At 47.4% G+C, this 19,979-nt stretch overlaps 1 protein-coding gene and 1 long non-coding RNA gene across 5 annotated transcripts in view; one reads left to right on the top strand and one right to left on the bottom strand.

Annotated features, from left to right (window-relative positions):
* LOC136793860 (uncharacterized) overlaps positions 1–19,979 on the top strand; it is a 22,041-nt gene continuing 2,062 nt past the window's right edge. Inside the window, exons 1-3 of the long non-coding RNA XR_010839883.1 lie at positions 1–237; positions 7,843–8,708; positions 12,858–13,041. This is a non-coding gene — a long non-coding RNA (uncharacterized lncRNA). The remainder of the gene's footprint in view (positions 238–7,842; positions 8,709–12,857; positions 13,042–19,979) is intronic.
* Positions 16,963–19,979, bottom strand: part of ANKRD16 (ankyrin repeat domain 16) — an 11,699-nt gene continuing 8,682 nt past the window's right edge. The window contains exons 6-7 of one of the 4 annotated variants that reach the window (XM_067030194.1): positions 18,832–18,910; positions 16,963–17,196 (exon numbers count right to left, since the gene is read on the bottom strand). In XM_067030194.1, the coding sequence (XP_066886295.1) occupies positions 17,090–17,196; positions 18,832–18,910 (186 nt within the window). In that variant the 3' untranslated portion in view covers positions 16,963–17,089. The other 3 variants (XM_059057493.2, XM_059057485.2, XM_067030193.1) reach the window with 3 other exon arrangements.

Consider the following 19,979-nt stretch of genomic DNA (forward strand, 5'->3'; position numbering starts at 1 on the left):
GGCAGGAAGGTTTCTTTCCATTGCACAGAGCACCTCATTTCATGTCTGAGGGGCCCCGGGCAATGCAGTCCACTCAGGTCTGGGCTGTGTGCTGTGGAGGGTGGGGACTTGGGAGGCTAGGGACCGCTTCCTGGAATCAGACGATGGAATCAGACAGAACCTGTTGGCAGGTGTGGCTCTGGAGTTAACGCATGCAAGTTCCCTGAAGGTTTCACTCTGCAGTTGGCTTGGGGAAAGGTAAGGCATTGGCATGCCCCCTCCATTTCCCCTTATTCTGGGCATTTCCTCCCCATTTAAGGCCCCCTTTCTGACACCCATCAGACCCCTCCTTCTCTTCTCCAGAATCCCCTTCCACCCGTCTGTTCCATTGTTCCGTTCTTTCAAGGTCTCTGACACAAATTCAAACCACTGCTTTGCGGTTCTGCTTTGGACAGGAACTAGCTAGTACTTATCATTAGCCAATTCATTTAACCCTCGTCATTAGCACAGAAAGCAGGTGCTGTATTGCTAAATCCACTGTACTGATAAGGAAACAGACTAAGAGAGATTGGGATTTGGCCAAGGTAAACAACTGGTTAGTGGCAGGATAGGATTCAAGCTCTAAATTTAATGCTAATAAACTGACCTCTACTAGCAAGCTGGTGATTGGAGAAATTATCCCTCCCAAATGACATAATGTCTCAACAGAGTAAAAATGAGATTTTTGTGGTAGCATCAGTGTATTTGCAGAGAGATGGGAGGTATTTGGACATAGATTTTATATGAGGAGGAGGTCTTTCTATAATCCCCAAATTATGTGACAGCCTATTCTACGTATACCAGAAGCTGCTATTTAACAGCTTTATTTCGCAAAAGGCTCAATAGCAATATTTGCTCTTTAAAATGACAAACAGGGCTTCCCCGGTGGCGCAGTGGTTGAGAATCCGCCTGCCGATGCAGGGGACACGGGTTCGTGCCCCGGTCTGGGAAGATCCCACGTGCTGTGGAGCCGCTGGGCCCTGAGCCATGGCTGCTGAGCCTGCGCGTCCGGAGCCTGTGCTCCGCAACGGGAGAGGCCACAACAGTGAGAGGCCCGCGTACCACAAAAAAAAGTAATAATAATAAAAAATTAAAAAAATAAAAAAATAAAATGACAAACAGGTGACTCTGAGTGAGCACAGGTGCACTGAGGCACTTTCTTCACAATCCTCTTAATTTAAATATATGCTGGATACAGAATCAAGAGTAAGACTCACCCAAGGCCACAGGCAAGCTGGGATGCTCTTCTCAACTCACTTCAAGTGCTCTGTCTCCTAGGAAGCCCCCAGACCCCCACGCCTTTTGTGTTATCCCCTCCACTAGACCTTGACATCCTGTGCTCAGGGACTGCATTTAAGTAATCCTCTTGTCCAGTGCTCTTTTAGTGGGAAAAAGGAGAAAGAGAGGAAGAAATAAAAGTTTCCAGAAGGTTTATTTACATTTCATTATAAAAAGACAGGCCAACTGATGATCATTTTATGTATAAAAATATCAAATCACTACGTTGTACACCTCAATTACGCTTCAACTGAAAAAAACAACAAGCCAATTAAAAAATGGGCAAAGGGGCTTCCCTGGTGGCGCAGTGGTTGGGAGTCCGCCTGCCGATGCAGGGGACACGGGTTCGTGCCTCGGTCCGGGAGGATCCCACATGCCGTGGAGCGGCTGGGCCCGTGAGCCGTGGCCGCTGAGCCTGCGCATCCGGAGCCTGTGCTCCACAATGGGAGAGGCCGCAGCGGTGAGAGGCCCGCGTACCACCAAAAAAAAATGGGCAAAGGACTCGAACAGATGTTTCTCCAACTGAGATGTACACATGGCCAACAAGCACACGAAAATGTTTAACATCATTAGTCATCAGGGAAATGCAAATCGAAACCACTTCACATCCAACAGGATGGCCAGAGTTGAAAAGACAGACGCTAACAGGTGCTACTGAGGATGTGGCGAAATCGGAACCCTCACACACTGCCGAGGGGAACTCGAAATGGAGCAGCCACTTTGTCACACAGCCTGACAGCTCCTCAAACAAGTGAACTTATACACTGGACCTACTTACACACAGAGCTGTCATAGGAGCCAGCACTCTTAGGTATACAGCCAAGAGAAACAAAGACACATGTCCACACAAACTTATGAAAGAATGTTCATAGCAGCATTAATCGTAACAGCCAAAAGGTGAAAACAACCCAAATGTCCATCAGCTGATGAACGGATAAACAAACTGTGGTTTATCTACACAATGGAATATTATTTGGTCATAAAAAGGAATGAAATGCTGACACATGCTCCAACCTGGACGAACCTTGGGAATATTGAGCCAATGAAAGAAGCAGTCACAAAAGACCACTTGACGTATGATTCCGTTGATGTGAAATGTCCAGAAATGGCAAATCCATAGAGGTAGAATGTAAATTAGCAGTTGCAGGGGCTGGCGGTTGGAGTGGGGAGGAGGGACCTAATGGCTCAAAGGCATGGGGTTTCCTTTTGAGCAATGAGGATGTTCTAAAATTAACTCAAGATGTTCTAAAGTCGGTGAGAGCTGTAAGTATCTACGAAGACACTAGAAACCACACTTTAAATGGGTAGGTTGTATGGAGTGTGAATTATATAAAGCTGTTTTTAAAAGAAAGTTTCCAGAAGGCACTGTGCCCCTTTCCACAATTCCTCTTTACTCATAATAAACTTAATTACTTGAATTTCAATTTTTAGCAAGTCTGATATACAATATTTTTAAATGCCTCATAAGCATTTTAATAAATACTAATAGTATTAAATATCCATTGTTGAGTTTGCTAAATAAACAATTTAATTTCTTAATATGACATATTTTCTCACAAAAGAATAAAATACTTATTACCTACTAGGAGTTTAGCATCTCTGTTCTCATAATAATCCAAGTCCCCGAGTCTATCTTTATGTTTGAATAGGTGATGGGTCTGCAGCTTCTACACTTGACACTTCTTGTAGCGTAGCAGTGGCCTGGAGGGTCTGCAGGAAAAAACAGTCCGCTTCCTGTCAGGCCCCAGAGGAACTGAGAGAACAGTGAGGTAAATTTACCAGCTTGCTAAACCCTGTCACGAACAAACAGACACCAAACCCTAGCGCTGCCCTCCCACCCCATCCCTGGGATTCCCACGCACTGTGACTAAACAGACCCAGGACAGGGAAAGGGAATTCTGCCTTTGATAAAAGCATCTGACAGAAATGAGAGTCTTTTGCTTTTTCAGCAAGGTATGTAACATTTGTACAAAAGGCCTGTTTACATTTAACTTTACAGAGCAACTGGAGGGTCTTAAAAATGACACTTTGGCTTCATACGTTTGCTTGTTTTGTCACTTCCCTCACAAAACCAGCCATGCCCGGTCCCTAGGACCTGGTAGCACCTAGCAGCCCTCAGAGTAGGGGTTCCGTGAGATGCTCGCGGTTTAATGAACGAGTGATGAGAACGTGTGTGCAGATGGAGGAGGGCAGGAAGAAACTATGAAAAAGTAGAAACACTGTATTTGTGTAATGAGAGTATGAACACATTGAATTCCTTAAAATTGCCTTTGGGTTTGACTATAATGCTATTAGATAAAATTTGGGTTACAATGTGCACCTGCAATTATACCCATTCAATAGAACCCTATGTAGCAGTTGAGAAGTATAAGGTGTGCCTATAAAGTACTAGCATGGAAGGATGTCCAAGATATAGTTATGAGAAAAAAAGGTGAACCCCCCCAAAGAAAGTATTAAATTATGATCATAGTTTTTGTAGTACCCTCCCCTGCAAAAGTATGTATTTGATTACATACATATAGATAAAAATCTGGAAAACTGCTCACTAAGCTGTTACCTCCGGTTGGTTCTGGAAAGTATAACAGGGAACTTTCACTTTCTGTGTTCATAGTTCTATATTGTTTGTGTTATTTGCATGATTACACTTTTATTGTAATAAACATTTAAAATCTTAAGGCTTTCCTGCCCTTTTATGTTTTCCTGCACTTTGATCATGTATTAATTTTGTATAGTTAGCAATAAAAAAAATTAAATCACCCATTTTATTTTTTTTAGTCTTTTTTAAAATTTCGTTTTTATTTTATATTGGAGTATAGTTGATTTACAATGTTGTGTTAGTGTCCGGTGTACAGCTAAGTGATTCAGTTATACATATACATATATCCATTCTTTTTCAGATTCTTTTCCCATATAGGTAATTACAGAATATTTAGAGTTCCCTGTGCTGTACAGTAGGTCCTTGTTGAATAAATCACCCATTTCAGCCACACCTTTTCTGTCTTTGGTAATTGCATTTAAAAAAATCTAATTCTTAAAACTCGTGCTCACTCTGAGGCCGGCACAGACCCAATTCTAAACCAGCACTGTATTTAGCTTTTCACGAGTCACCAGGCTCTCTGATGGGAAGAGCAGCTGTTCTATCAAATGGCAACTCCTTCCTCCTGCAGTGAAAATGTGGAATCACCCAGCTATTTTCATCTGCGTACATAATAATTTCCTTCCATAACCTGCCTTCTCCCTCTCCTCTCTCTTTCCTGTTTATCTGAGGGGAAGCTGTGTGTGCTGTCTAGTTGGACTTGGCCGTCAGGAAGGATGGTGACCACCTCAGAGGCGATAAACTAGAGGAATTGGTCTTATTAACAGTCATCACGTGAGATCTCTCTCTCTCTTTTTTATTTTTTATTTTATTTTATTTTTTTAAGAAGAGTCAAGGGGCTTCCCTGGTGGCGCAGTGGTTGGGAGTCCGCCTGCCGATGCAGGGGACACGGGTTCGTGCCCCGGTCCGGGAAGATCCCACATGCCACGGAGTGGCTGGGCCCGTGAGCCATGGCCGCTGAGCTGGTGCATCCGCAGCCTGTGCTCTGCAATGGGAGAGGCCACGACAGTGAGAGGCCCGCATACCGCAAAAAAAAAAAGAGTCAACTGTTAGTCTTTGGTTGGTCCAGTAATCTCAAAATTCTGAGTCTGGGAGTTGGGTCAGTGGCTGCTGACACCTCATATCCCACGTGGGTCGACTCAAAGGTGCTACTTCCTTCAGGAAACCTCTTCTTCCCTCCTGGAAGACAGAGCAAACAGAAGGTGATGGTGGCTTCTTTCTCAGGGAGCACCCTCTCAAATCTTTGCTCTGAACACACTCTAAATCACAACCTCATCATAACTTCCTCTTATTTTACTCAGAGGTATTTTTCGAGCCTTCCTGTAGAACTGGGTATTTCGTTTATAACATAGCCTTGGATGTATTTATTCACCAATCTGCCAGGGAGACGATCTGTCTTGTGATTTGCCCCATGAAAATATCTGGAGAATAGAATGTTGTTAATCGCTTGAAAACCACTTGTAAAGAAGAACTGGTTCGAGATTATTTGTGGGTTGTTTATTTTTTTTTTTGGTCCTTCCCTGTCCCTGCCCCTTCCCCCCACTTCGTCGTGGGTTAATCGTTTTGAAGGACATTACTTGCCTACAGAGTGCACCACCCCACCTTTGGATTAAGAGAAAAGGGAAGATTATTGTTTATCCCTGAGGTCTGGGGACCCCTGTTCCATTTTTGGACCCTGGCAGGTGGGCAAGGTCCCCACGGTAAACCAGCCGAGCTGTTGCAATGGGTCACAAAGCTGGGACGTCTGAGAAACTCATGTCACAATCAGTTGCTCCTCTCTCCCTGGTCCCATTCTTCCCTGACATTTGGAAAAATATGGTGAAGATCAATTAACCCAAGCAATGCAGATGCTGACTATAGAAGAGCCCCAGATACACGATCTCAGGCCCTGCTGTCGGGCCTGGCAGCCCGGCCTCTCCTGTGAGCTCCTTTGACTTGGCAAAACGAAACTGAGGTGAAAACCAAAAGGCAAAGCAGGGGAAATGTGGTCGGTCGGGCTGTTTGTCTGCTGTCATTAGCAACCCACTTTCGATCCACTTACTGTTTCGGACACCTGAATAGTAAAAGTGTTTGGTTATTATCATGGGGGGTGTCCTACGTGCTGAAAAAAATGAGTAAGACGTGTGTGTGTGTGTGTGTGTTTAGGGGGCAGGAAATTCACCACAGAGAAGTCAAGCTCACAAGCTCAGTGCTGAGGCCAGTGAGAAAAGACAATTTCCGGATTATGTTCAGGCAAATGGAGTGGGAAACTGAAATTCCTGCCTCGGCACAATTCTCATTGATATTTATTTATGTTTTTGGCTGCGCTGAGTCTTCGTTGCTGCGCGCGGGCTTGCTCTAGTTGCGGTGAGCAGGGGCTACTCTTCGTTGCGGTGCGCGGGCTTCTCATTGTGGTGGCTTTTCTTTTCGCAGAGCATGGGCCCTAAGCACGCGATCTTCAGTAGTTGTGGCACGTGGGCTTTGTTGCTCCACGGCATGTGGGGTCTTCCCGGACTAGGGATTGAACCCGTGTCCCCTGCGTTGGCAGGCAGATTCTTAACCACTGCGCCACCAGGGAGGTTCCCTCTCACTGATATTTAAGAGAGAAAATCTCCCAACTATTGGAAAGAGGCAGCGATGCAGCCTGATGCCTTCATGCAGAAATGCCTGGGTGACTGGACGTTCGGAGAGCGTCACACCCGTGACTAAGATGGCAGGGCGCCAGCTGGGTTTTCAGACACTTGGCTGTAGGGCAGACAATTTATTGAACTTTGCTGTGCCTCCACTGGACTGGATGGGTTCTTTTTTTTTTAAGATTTTTTTTTTTTTGATGTGGACCGTTTTTAACGTCTTTATTGAATTTGTTACAACATTGCTTCTGTTTTTTTATGTTTTGGTTTTTTGGCTGCGAGGCATGTGGGATCTTAGCTCCCCGACCAGGGATCGAACCCACAACCCCCTGCACTGGAAGTCTTAACCACTGGACTGCCAGGGAAGTCCCTGGATGGGTTCTTAGACTTAAAACTCTAAGATCTGAAGAATTTTGACAATACTGTTCCCTGTTGCTATCGGGGAAACCGACACCACACAGTAAGCCATGGAGATGCTTTTAACGACAGGTTACAAACAAAATAACAGTGCCAACTCTTCACTCAGCCCTTCAATGTGTCAGGCACTGTACTCTGGCGATTCTGCCAGGTGGGTGTTGCAGCCTTTGTGCAGATGAGAACCTTGAGTGCCAGACAGTGAAAGGCAGGGAGAGTTCTCTGCCGCCCAAGCCTGGTTCCTGGCATTCATCCTACACACCTGCTCTGACTCAGCATGGATGAGCTCGGGGGCACCCGAACATGGCATCTCGAGGGACTGAGATGCCCACAGAGGAGTCACGTGACTTTTCACGCCGTCTCTGTCCCTGGTTTGTGAGACGGGAAACAAAGGGGCCACTGCTCAGCAGAAACTGCCCAGCAGAGGCAAGGATGCTCCATGAACTGGAGTCTCACTTAGCGTCACCAGACCTGGCGGGACACCCACTTAAACCTAAATTTCAGATAAACCACGAACACTTTGTTAGTGTAATTATATCCTGCGAAATACCTGGGACATATTTATACTAAACAGTACCAGTGATTTACCTGAAATTCAGATGTAACTGCATCTTCTCTGGCAGCCCCAAGCTCACGATATCATATCGTTGCTGTGGACTCTGCTCAGAAAGCCCACTGATCACAATTATTTCCATCCTTCGAGGCCCAGCCCAGATAACATATCTTCTGCGAAGCCGTCTCCTCTCCCGGCCCCCAGCACACTGTGCCTGTCACAGAACAAGCCTTGCTCCTCTCTCAGACATCAGACTCGTGAGGGCAGAGGCTGGTCCTTTTCCCACAGCTCCTCACTGTGGAGTTCATTCATTCCACACTATGCCGACCGCAAAGCAGATGTGGATACTGATCTTGTGGGTTTTCGTTTCGTAGGAAAGCACGGCATTATCCGGGCAGTTATGAACAGCTGTGTGAAGGGATGGGACAAAGTGCTGCAGAAGGGCTGCTCTGAGGCTGGGGTCCTGCACGGCTTCTCTAGGGGGTGGTGCTCAGGGGCCCGGAGGAACAGGAGGAACCCACACGACAAGTCAAGAGAAATTTCCAGAAGACACTGAGGGGTAAGAAAATCTGGTCAGGTTGGGGAACTGAAGGCAGGCCTTCGACATGGAAGTGGGACCCAGAGAGAGGTTTTCTGCGCGGCGGGTGGCAGGGGACTGAGCTCCACCCCAAATGAAGATGGTGAGTTGGCAGTGGGTAGTGGGGGCACGATATAATCTGTTATAAGCTTTTTGGGCTGCTTGTGAGAATTACACAAAGGGAAGCACCAAAGTGGAAGAAGCAAGACCAGTCAGAGGCCATTATAGGAATTCAAGTGAGAGAGACATGGGGGAGGCAACATGGAAAGGGGCCCACTTGCTGTCCCACCTGTTCTGGAACTTGTCCACTCCCCCCAAGAAGTGGAGGCTGTCTCCCTTGGCTCCTGGGTGAGATTTTCCCAGCTGGCCTTGACGGATGGCAGGTGGGGAGGTGATGCTGCGTGACTTTCTCAGGCAGGTGGGGAAAGGCAGTGTGGATTCTGCCCGCCCTGCATGCTCCCCCCTGGGACCCCAGTCTCACTCGGTGAAGAAGCTCACACCAGCCCATAGGGAGAGGCTTCTGGTGGAAGCCCCTGTGAAGACCTGTGGCCGCCAACCAGCCACACGGACACCAGATGAGCCACCCGCCGTGCCTGGTCTGAATCCCTGACCCACAGTATCCATGAGCGCAGGAAATGCTGCTTCGAACCGTTAGACTCTGGGGTAAGATGTCGCACAGCCACAGTAACTGGAACAAGAGGATCCTGGTTGGAACTTGGGTGGGTGGCAGGGGACTTGGAGAAAAGAGGACCCACCTGAGATGCTGAAAGGAGACAATGTTAACAAGACGTAGTCATGAAAGGGATGGAAAACGTCTCAAGTAGGAAGATAGGAGGAAAGGCCTAGAGGGAACACATTTTTTAAATCCCTCTTTACATTTTGAATGGTGCATGCATTTCAGCTTGAGAGCTTAATTTGTTCAGTTTAATAATTTGATCCCTGGTAAAATGCAGATTACTCAGGGACTGGTAAAATTTGAGTTTTACATTCATTTATTAACATCTTAGCATGGATAAAGATTTTGAGATGAAATTTTCTTTTCCGTAAAGAAAATGGAGGGGGACTTCCCTGGTGGCGCAGTGGTTAAGACTCCACGCTCCCAATGCAGGGGGCCCGGGTACTCTCCCTGGTCAGGGAACTAGATCCCACATGCATGCTGCAACTAAGAGTTCGCATGCCGCAACTAAGGAGCCCGCAAGCCACAACTAAGGAGCTGCCAAGCCACAACTAAGGAGCCCGTGAGCTGCAACTAAGGAGCTGGCGAGCCGCAACTGAGAAGCCCGCCTGCCGCAACTAAGACCTGGCACAACCAAATAAATAAGTAAATTAATTAATTTTAAAAAAAGAATGGGGCTTCCCTGGTGGCGCAGTGGTTGAGAATCCGCCTGCCAATGCAGGAGACACGGGTTCGTGCCCTGGTCCGGGAAGATCCCACATGCCACGGAGCAGCTGGGCCCGTGAGCCATGGCCGCTGAGCCTGTGCGTCTGGAGCCTGTGCTCCGCAACAGGAGAGGCCACAACAGTAAGAGGCCTGCGTACCACCAAAAAAAAAAAAGAATGATGAAAAAAAAGAAAATGGAGGCACCTGAGGGCCAAGTGGGGAGATGTCCCCAAGGAAGGAAGGAGAAAGAAAATTCGGGACACAAAATGCAAATGATGCCTCCACAGGGCATCAGCCCTCTTTATCCTGCAGCTGTTACCGGGGAAGATGCCTGCAGCTGACATGCATGTGCTTACCATGTGCCAGTCACCTCAAGTATGACCCCACTGAATCCTCACGATGAACACGGAAGGCAGTGCCACTGCTGCACCTTCCACCAGGAAACCGAGCACAGAGGGGAAGTAACTGGCACAAGGACCCGTGCCCGCTCCACGTGGGACAAAGCCTGCATCTCCCCCCATACCGTTTGCACAGGTGGCCTCTTGTGTCTGTACAACGTCATGCATCTGTGAATGAGTGGGCTGTGCTCTGCTCCTCGGGACTTTAAAAACTGGGGTTAGGGAGTGAGTGTGTGTGTGCGTGCAGGGTGGGGGGACAGGTGACTGCACACAAACAGCCCTCATCAAGGCAGCTCTGAAAATGGCAGGTGGCAGAGTCTCCATCTGGCCCTCAACTTTGATTCTCTGCCAGCTATCATGGCTGAGCTGTGGCCAGCAGGACGGGAATGGAAATGATACACCTGCCTTCCTCTGTTCTTAATTTTTTTTTTTTTTTTTTGGTACGCAGGCCTCTCACTGCTGCGGCCTCTCCTGCTGCGGAGCACAGGCTCTGGACGCGCAGGCTCAGCGGCCACGGCTCACCGGCCCAGCTGCTCCGCGGCACGTGGGATCCTCCCTCACCGGGGCACGAACCTGCGTCTCCTGCAACGGCAGGCGGACTCTCAACCACTGCGCCACCAGGGAAGCCCTGTTTTTAATTTTTCAAAAAAATTTTAAAAGTTTTTAAAGGTTTTTTTAAACATTTATTTTTATTTATTTATTTTTGGCTGTGTTGGGTCTTCGTTGCTGCACGCGGGCTTTCTCTAGTTGCGGCGAGCAGGGGCTACTCTTCGTTGCGGTGCGCGGGTTCCTCATTGCGGTGGCTTCTCTTGTTGCAGAGCACGGGCTCTAGAGCGCAGGTTCAGTAGTTGTGGCGCACGGGCTTAGTTGCTCCGCAGCATGTGGGATCTTCCCGGACCAGGGCTCGAACCCGTGTCCCTTGCATTGGTGGGCAGATTCTTAACCACTGCACCACCAGGGAAGTTCCTACACCTGCCTTCCTAAAAGGGAGGTGCAACTCCCTTTACAGGCTGGTGAGCAGTCTTAGGGCCTGGACCATTGACACCAGGGGTCTATCTGTCCCCAACTGTCCTAACCCACCCTAGGTTGGCTTTGCCCAGGCTTTTACCTGGGAGAGAAATACACTTGTGTTTATGCCTCTGTTATTTTGGGTATTTGCTATGGGAGAATTTATATTGTAACTAATGTAGGCAACAAAGGAGGTGTGAATAGAGTGGATGGAAGCTCTGAGAAGGAAATGTGTGTAAATGTTTTATTGATCTTCCCTCTCCACACGCATGCGTAGAAGGTCAGGAAGGTGTTTTTGAGAAAATATGGGATCCACACTCATGGAGGTCCATTCTTCTTTGCTTTTGGAGTATGTGTTTTTCTTTACTTGCGGACCTTTCTTACTAAGCGATTTTTGTTTCAGTCTAATGTGAAATGATTAAATTGAGCTAGCTAAGCCCGCGTCAGCTGGAAGAATGGGGAGAGAGCGAGACCAGAGCTGTGGACCAAGGGACAGGGTAACCTGCAAGCTGGACTTTGTTCCTAGGTCTTTTATATAAGTTCATCTGAATCTCAGTTGATTGTGGATTTTCAGCAAAACAGGGAAAAATAAAGTCCATGCATGCTGTAGTCTGGCACGGGTGAATGCTCTAGCATCTGAGAGGTGCTCTGAAGTTATCAGAGACTAATCCAAACAGACATACCCCGCTGCATCCAGGCGGTGTCTTTCCACTCCAAGCATTTTAGTTAGCCTCTATGTACGACCATATCTATTCAAAAGAGGTTTTCGAAAAAAGGAGATACATAGGAAATTATCTCTGCAATGCTGTAGTCTGTTTTTTCTTCACTTATAAATGCACACCAAAAATTTTAGTTACCACGTGAATTTTGTGTAGAGCTAATTCACTCAATATAAAAAGACTCTTACAAATCAAGACAAACAAAACAACAGTCAAATATAATGCAAGACGTTGATTTCACCAGTGGTCTCAATCAATGGCCTCCCAGTATCCAGGCTCTGGGTGGTGCCCTCTGGCGCATGCTCTGCTTGATAGGAGGACTTGCTTTGGCTGATGGGATGGGAGTGTCTGCAACACACAGGGCAGAGACAGAAGGGCATTGGAGTCTCTTTTTCCTCTGTCCAATCCCTGCCATCAGGAGAGCAAGCCCGGGCCAGCCTGACTGAGCAGAGCCGACTCCATCCTGCACAGCTGGCTCAAGCGACAGGACGCCACCCGCCTGGCTTACATAGGATCAGCAAAGCACCAGGGGACCTGAAGCCTCTGGAGAAATCAACAGTTGTTTTCTAAGCCACTGGATTTTGGGGTAGTGTGTTGTTGACTAGGTCATAGCTAACTAATGATGATAAAAACTGAAAAAATGTAAGTGGCCAGTAAATCAATCTAAAGATCTTCAATCTGATCCATAATTAAAGAAATGCAGGCTTACAACAGTGAGATGGTATATCAAGTTAGTAGAAATTAAGAATGTGGTAGCACAGCTCTGGTGATGGCGTGTGGGAATCAGGCACTTTCCCAGGTGGTAGATTTTATTTATTTAATTAATGTATTTCAATTTCTAAATTTGTTTCGAAGTTAAACTCAGGACACATTGACTTCATAGGAAATCCACTGGAATGTTCTCCTAGGCTGAACACCTGTTTCCCCTTAGTCTCCCCTAACAGAGCATGTACATGCTAATTACTTTCATTTTGCAGGCACTGCTGTCCCACCCCTACCAGTTATACCAAGACCACCTAAACTGTGTGTGTGGTATTCTGAAGTTCTTAGTTATGCCCTAATTTCAATAACTGAAAAAGATTTTCTGCCATAAGCTATCACTTGAATTCTTTGGCTACTTTTGAAATGCAAAGAACTCTTAAATGATTCTCCTTTGGGGGGATTATTTTACAGGCATTAGTGACTAGCCCCTGGGGCTGTGCTGGTCCCAGGTGGTAGATTTGCTAAGGTATTCCAGCAACACTGAGTAGGGTGGGTGTGTGGACTCAAACGCCACCTCCTCTTTATGGGATTTCCTATGCTGCAGAACCAGGAAGATTATAAACCACGTTTCCTGCGCTCCCTTCCAGCCACGCTTCTGGATGTGAGTTGGATTCTGCTAACTGCAGAGCCTGGAGAGGTGCCCTGATCCTGCCAGCAGCACCGCTGGTCCTCAGGCCGTCCTGGTAACCGGGAGAGGAACGCCGGCATCAGTGAACCCTGAACAAGAGGTAATCACCACCCTGCGGTGTTTTTCATCTTGTTTCATGTGCCCCCGGGATGCCACCCACCCTTAAGTATGCTCTGAGTCTTCCAGAGACAGGGAAGAAGGAAAAGGAGGTTTAGCTCACACCACGAGGCTGGCTGAAATACCTGCGTCCATGCTGAGGTTGACGTTCTCGGGCCAGAAAAGGCCCCGTGGCAGCGCCTGGGTGGCTGAGGAGTGTAAATATTCTCCAGCGCTCTTCTCAGGAAAGCCTTGGCCTGTCCATGTTACAAAGTCAATCACCTTTCCGGGGGATGTTACAAACACTTTCCCATAGGCCTTCCTCATACAGGCCAAGCAAATCCTACTGTCACGGCTCAGGTCAGAGGCCAGGCCCCACTTCTACCTCGTTTTTCTCGATAAACATCACATCCCTCTTTCAAATTGGCTCTTGAACCCTCCACACCCTTGCCGGCTTATGAAAGCAATTTTAACAAGTCTACAGACCGTCAAATGTAAGTTCACATTGTTATTCGCGATGGTAGAAAATGTAACACACGTGTTCTACCAACCCCACTCCCTCTAAATACCCATGTCAGTTGAGGTGTTGGTGTGGGTCCACCTGAAGCTGTCTCCTTACCCTCCCTCCGCTCTCCTGTGCACCTGGAGCTTGGCCTCCATGGGCTTCCGGTCCCCCTCCCCCACCTCCCGCAGGACCGCTCCCTAACCCTGCTTTCAGTCGAATTTGACAAAGCTTCACTGGTTATCCCATCTACACCTCATCTTAACGAGAAAAAAGAACCCCAAAATGACAACATAAAAGAATAAATGTGGACAGTCATAATGATGGGGCATTAGACAGCCATTAAAGTAAAAGGTCACAGAATTCTGAAGAGTATTAGGATGTGCTTGAGATGTAACGTTGGGGTAAACCGCACATACAGCATCATCTCAACTATGTACATTTACAAAGACTAGGAAGAAGTAAGGGTGGTCACTTCAGGGCAGTGGAATGATCGGTTTTGTTTTCTCCTTTACTTTTTTATATTTTACAGTGGGCTCAAAAAAAAAAAAAAAAAAAGCCTGGGCGAATAAAAGGGACATTGCTCTGTGCCGCCACCTGCTGGCGGATCTAGGAGCGGCAGGGTGGATAAAGTGCTGCTCCCCACGCCCCCCAACAGCAGCGCTCTCATTTTCTGTGAGTTTTGTGCTTTCTTTTGCATGTTGCAATCCCTGTTCTACTTTTTTTTTTTTTTTTTTTTTTTGCGGTACGCGGGCCTCTCACTGTTGTGGCCTCTCCCGTTGCGGAGCACAGGCTGCGGACGCGCAGGCTCAGCGGCCATGGTTCACAGGCCCAGCCGCTCCGCGGCATGTGGGATCTTCCCGGACCAGGGCACGAACCCGTGTCTCCTGCATCGGCAGGCGGACTCTCAACCACTGCGCCACCAGGGAAGCCCCTACTTTTGTCTTGTAAATACTTTCTTGTATCTTTTTCTGGTAATGTGTGTTGGGTCCCAGCTCTTTTCAAATGACAGCAATTCTTTGTGTCCCTTCCGGCTTCTGCTCTGACCTCTCACGTGGATCAGCTGTGCTCTCGGAAGGACCTGCCACGGTCTCTGAACTTGGGTCGTGGACGAGGCGCTGGGAACCCTGGTGAAGGTGGTGGCCAGCATCGACGGGCAGCGCCCTTGGTCACGTCAGAGCCCCGACGGCTGTGCGGGGAATGCATCTGAGGGGGCACAGGAGGAGAACTTGGGGGGCTGTGGCAGCAGCGGTCTGGATGTGAAGCCGAGGCCTGAACCAGGGAGTCACCGTAAGGATGGAGCCGACCAGACTGGCCGGTCCTCTTGCAGAAGGAAGGGACCCGGGGAGGCGGGATGAAGGACGGTGTCACAGCTCAGGCAGCAGGCGCAGAATGAATGTACACAGTTTGGGGGAGGCTAGGGTTTTTTGAGGGTTTGTTTTTTTTTTACAATTTTTAATTTTATATTAGGGTATAGTTGATTTACAACTTTTTTTTTTTTAAATTTTTTATTTTAGGGGGAGGCTAGGTTTTGAGTGAGTTGAGTGTGGGGCAGCCTTGGGAGGTCCATGCAAAAACGTACAGCCGGCAGCAGAGGGGCAGGGCTGGAGGGACTCAACGGTCAAGGGGCAGTGAGATGAGAGTGGACGAGACGGGTGGAGGCACACTCGGCACAGGGACAGTGCACAGGGACAGTGGGGACAGAAGCATGTATTGGATAGGCCCTGACAGAGGTGCTCACGACAGATGGAAAAGGAAGGTCAGAAAGGAAAACCCAGAAGCGTGTTGTCAGAGGTGACAAGAAACGAGCTTCCGGAAGGTGGAAGTGATTGATAATTGAACCGAAAGGATCAGTAACATGAGGGCTAAAGGCACGTTACTTGATTTGGCAATTGGGTCCTGGTGACCTAAGAGCAGCAGTGAGGAAGCCAGGCAGCAGGGGCCTGCAGTGCCCATGAACCAGGAACCAAGCACAGGCTCTTCTCTAAGGAGGTCGGGATGAGAAAGGAGGCTGAGATGGAGGATAATCAGGAGGGGCTGCCCCTCGTAAGAGCCAGGGATGGAACGAGACTGGCCAGGAAAGGCCCTCAGCACAGCATCCAGAACACAGTAAGTGCTCAAGAAACAGAAGTTATCGTTCACTCGTTGGCTATCTCATGATCTACAACCTTACCATGTGCCAGGCATTGTTCTGGGCCCTGTAGATATAGTGAGTGACCAAGAGACACAAAAACCCTGGCCAAGGAGCTTACATCCTCGTGGGGGAGACAGACAACAGAGAAAATAAATAACTCAAGACAGTGGTAAATGCTATAGAGAAAACATGAACTAAGGGAAGAAGATACAAAATGTTGAAGGAGGGAATGAAATTCTAGATCTGGTGGCCAGGGAAGGGCCCCACTTTTAAGACCCAAAGGAAGTGAGAAAAGTACCTATAATTAGGAAATAATACTAACGATCACCACCATTGTCATTAGCATTCTCAATATATTACTACTGCGGCAATAGGTTGTAATTATATCATCACCACTATCTTTGCCACAATGCATGTTACTATCATCACTGCCCTCTCTGGCACTTGAGTAGCTTTGGCAGCAGCATCCAGCAGCCCTGTCCACGCTACAGGGGCGTTTTCAATGGAGAGCCATATGCTGGAGAACCAAGCATAACCCGACAGACCATCATCACGGCGAATGTGTAAGGCAGAGGCACAGCTTGGGGGGGACACGCACCTGTGTGCAGTCACTACAAAGAAAAAGCTGCTTCATGTGTGTGTTGAGGGGAGAAGGGCAGCCCCAGACGGGTCTTTCTGTCCCACCTGCAAGAAGGGATTGCATGTAACAGGCCATCCTCAGACCCAAAGGCAGGGACACGAAGACATCTCTGGAGCAACAGGGAACAGTAACTGCAGCTGGAGGAGGTGCAGATGGCGACAGTGTGTGACTCAGAGGTCCCACTCGTGTTTCAACCAGCACATTTATCCGGTTGTTAGGGATAAAAATCAGCCAGCACCGCCTGGGAATAACAGAGAACTGGACATTCCTGCTATTTGCTCAGCCTGCACGATGCTGAGAACGGGGGTGAGGGCGTGTGACGAGCTCTTACCAGATGACACTGAACGAGGGGACTTGTTTGTCTTGTTTGTGATCCATGCAAACGCTTTTTTAGCAGGTTGACCTGGACTAATAATTATTATTTGCATATAAAGAAAAAAAGAAAAGGAAAAGAAACAGGAAAAGAATCCAACTGTCTGAGGACTCATCCTTTCTTCAATCTGTTTAAGTTGCTACAAAATTTTTCAAAGTTACAATGTCAAGTGTTTCACTTCTCCACAGCCACAAGCTTCCGTGGGCAGGTGGCAGGTGGGACAGGAAATGTGACCTGTGGGACAAACCCCATTTTTCAAATGAGGTCGTGGAAAAGCTTTGTAAATATCTTCAATGCGTTTTGAGATGCCTTTATTATCCAAAGGGAGCCAATACAGAACTTGTCATTAAAAAAATAATAACCTCAAGATTAAAACATTATAGCTCAAGTAGCAGTGCTTAGACTATAGAATCGTTTCCATTCCTTGTAAATGTCTATGTAAACAGATCCCAGCATTTCCTTCCAGGCTTTGAAGCCGAAAATTAAACCATTGCAATGCCAATGAAAAGCCTATGAAAGAAGAAAGTATATAGGCCAATTATGTTTTACCGCTCAAGGCAATAGGAACTTGCTATATTCTAAATATTATTATCATGGCCTCACCACACACTCTTTATTAGAGAACACTTCACACACATACATAACAGTATGTACAGTGTATTTTCATGCTTCTCTAAGGATTCCAGACACCGACTTCATCATCATCATCTGACTCCACTGGAAGGTCAGAAAAAGTGAATCAGAGATTATGGAAAGATTCGATTGTGGGATGTGCAGTCATACAGCCAGGAAGACAGCAACCTCATCCCCGGAGAATCCACCACCAAAGCGGGGAGTGCAGGAGAGGGAGGGCAGAAAACACTGGCTACTGGCCCATTTCACTGCATCTGTGAATGGATTCAAGCAGCAGCACGTGAATTACTGTGGGTTCACTGTTTTCCTCTGGAAACGCCCTCAGCTGTTGCGCTGTGGTTGAAGCACTGAAGGACGTCCGGACTCCGAGTGAGCTGCTGAGCCAGGGCGCCCGTCATGTCCAGAGAGTCCCCGAGCCCAGAGCACAGGAGGAACTTGACGCAGGCCGCATGCTGCCCCGCGCAGGCCAGGTGCAGGGCTGGGTGGGACAGAGGCACCCAGCTCAGTGCATCACCTACAGCAGTACTGACTGGGGAGCAGGACGCCCCTGATAAAAACACCGACTCTTTCAATTGCACAGATTTCATAGTTCCATATTCTTCCCTATCACTTTGCCTATTCTGGATCAAAACATTTTTGCTTTTAACCTGACTTGGTCACAAATGGTTTTAAAAGTAACGAAACCAATCGGAGAGAATTTGAGAGACTTGTCTAGAACAACATAGTAAGTTAATGAGAAACAGGAGACTTTAAATAGTACAGAAGACATTTTCAAAGTTTTGTGAATTCTCTGTGTAAGTAAAAGTATCACCATGAGTAAGAATGAGGTAACAGAAAGAAAAACTGCTGACACAATCTTCTCATTCTGGTTAGAAATTGGCGCTGAGGGTTTCTGATGTGCTGTGAGCCATGATCCTGGGTCCTGCTCCCCTGTTGTTAGGAGAAAGTTTGTGTCCTGGGACTTAGTGACCTTCCTCTGCAGCCCTGGAGTGAGTTGTGAAGCATCACAAGGTCCTACTTAACCCTTGCAAGATGGACACTGGTGCACAGAGTGCTACTGAGAAGGTTTATTCTAAAGTCCAAGTCTAAGGAATTAGCTCTGAAAATATCCTTCTGAGCCCAAAATTTAAAAAATGATAGTAATTAAGGTTTTAATACATTCCGTAGAGAGAAGACCTATGAAGAATCTATGTAACACACCTGGGGAGCTGGTGTGATCATGGATTAAGATAGAAAGTGCTTTGATGTCACATATGTTGTGTGGTTTAAAATAAGAAAAACAACAACAGTAATACCAGCAGCAGTAAGGAGTAGTAGTCCTCATCGCTACCATGGTAACAGCAGTAGTTCTATAGCTTTGCAAATGGAGGAGGTGCTTTTTTAAGGAAAAGTTGCTGAGCTACTAGAGGAATAATATTAAAAGTAATATTTTTAACATAAAAGTCCATTGTTTACATTGTTTACATTCAGTTTACTAATAATTTTCAAAGCACGTGTAAAATGAGGTCGTACCTGATCGATTTCTTTCGTCCTTGGCGTTGATGTCGGCACCCAAGGATAAGAGTGTCTGGATTGTGCTTACGTGTCCTTCCTGAGAGTTGAAATAAACTTGTTACCACTGTAATGACGACAAAAGCAAGCCTTAAACATAAACTCTAATGCACATTAGGTGCTTTATCTAAAATACTCGACTGCTGAAACTGAATCTTCATATCTAAAGGAAGGCTCATCACATTACTCTCGTAATTCAGCATAAATCATTAAAGATGTAGGTGACATTTAGTTATTAGAATACAGATGATCAATTTTGTAGCCAAATCACTGACCACTATTGTTGGGTTTCCCTCAGTGTAAGGAGTATAAATCTTGTGATTAATCAGAAAACACAATTCTAAATCTCCCAAGCAAACACACTCTTTGCTAAATCTTTAGAGGAGAAATAAACTGGAAAAGAGTGTAACCTCCCCTGGATGGGATTCTTATCATAGCTGGCATTGTCCTTTGTGAAGCAATTGATAGACCTTTGTCCAGCCAGTTAGCCTGTCAGTACCTGCTGAGACTGAAACCAAGGCTGCAGGTTCAATCTTCCCACTCGCTTTTTTTTTTTTTTTTTGTGGTACGCGGACCTCTCACTGCTGTGGCCTCTCGCGTTGCGCAGGCTCAGCAGCCATGGCTCACGGGCCCAGCCGCTCCGCGGCATGCAGTATCCTCCCGGACCGGGGCACGAACCTGTGTCCCCTGAATTGGCAGGCGGGCTCTCAACCACTGCACCACCAGGGAAGCCCCAATTTTTTTTTTTTTTTTGCAGTACGCGGGCCTCTCACGTTGCGGAGCACAGGCTCCAGACGCGCAGGCTCAGCGGCCATGGCTCACGGGCCCAGCCGCTCCGCGGCACGTGGGATCCTCCCAGACCGGGGCACGAACCCGCGTCCCCTGCATCGGCAGGCAGACTCCCAACCACCGCGCCACCAGGGAAGCCCCCCACTCGCTTTTATCCCCGTGGCCACAGACCATGCTCTTAGCCCACCCTCCACTATATACCCACGTTCTCAAAGGGGGAACACAGGCAGGAGAGTGCAGTTCACCAGAAAAATGTTTATTCCTCTTGCTAGAAAAACAAGTAAAGGCAGGCGGCCAATAATATTAAAGATAGTGGCTAC

This window comes from Kogia breviceps, chromosome 3, assembly GCF_026419965.1.
Source record: "Kogia breviceps isolate mKogBre1 chromosome 3, mKogBre1 haplotype 1, whole genome shotgun sequence".
Taxonomy (NCBI): Eukaryota; Metazoa; Chordata; class Mammalia; order Artiodactyla; family Physeteridae; genus Kogia; species Kogia breviceps.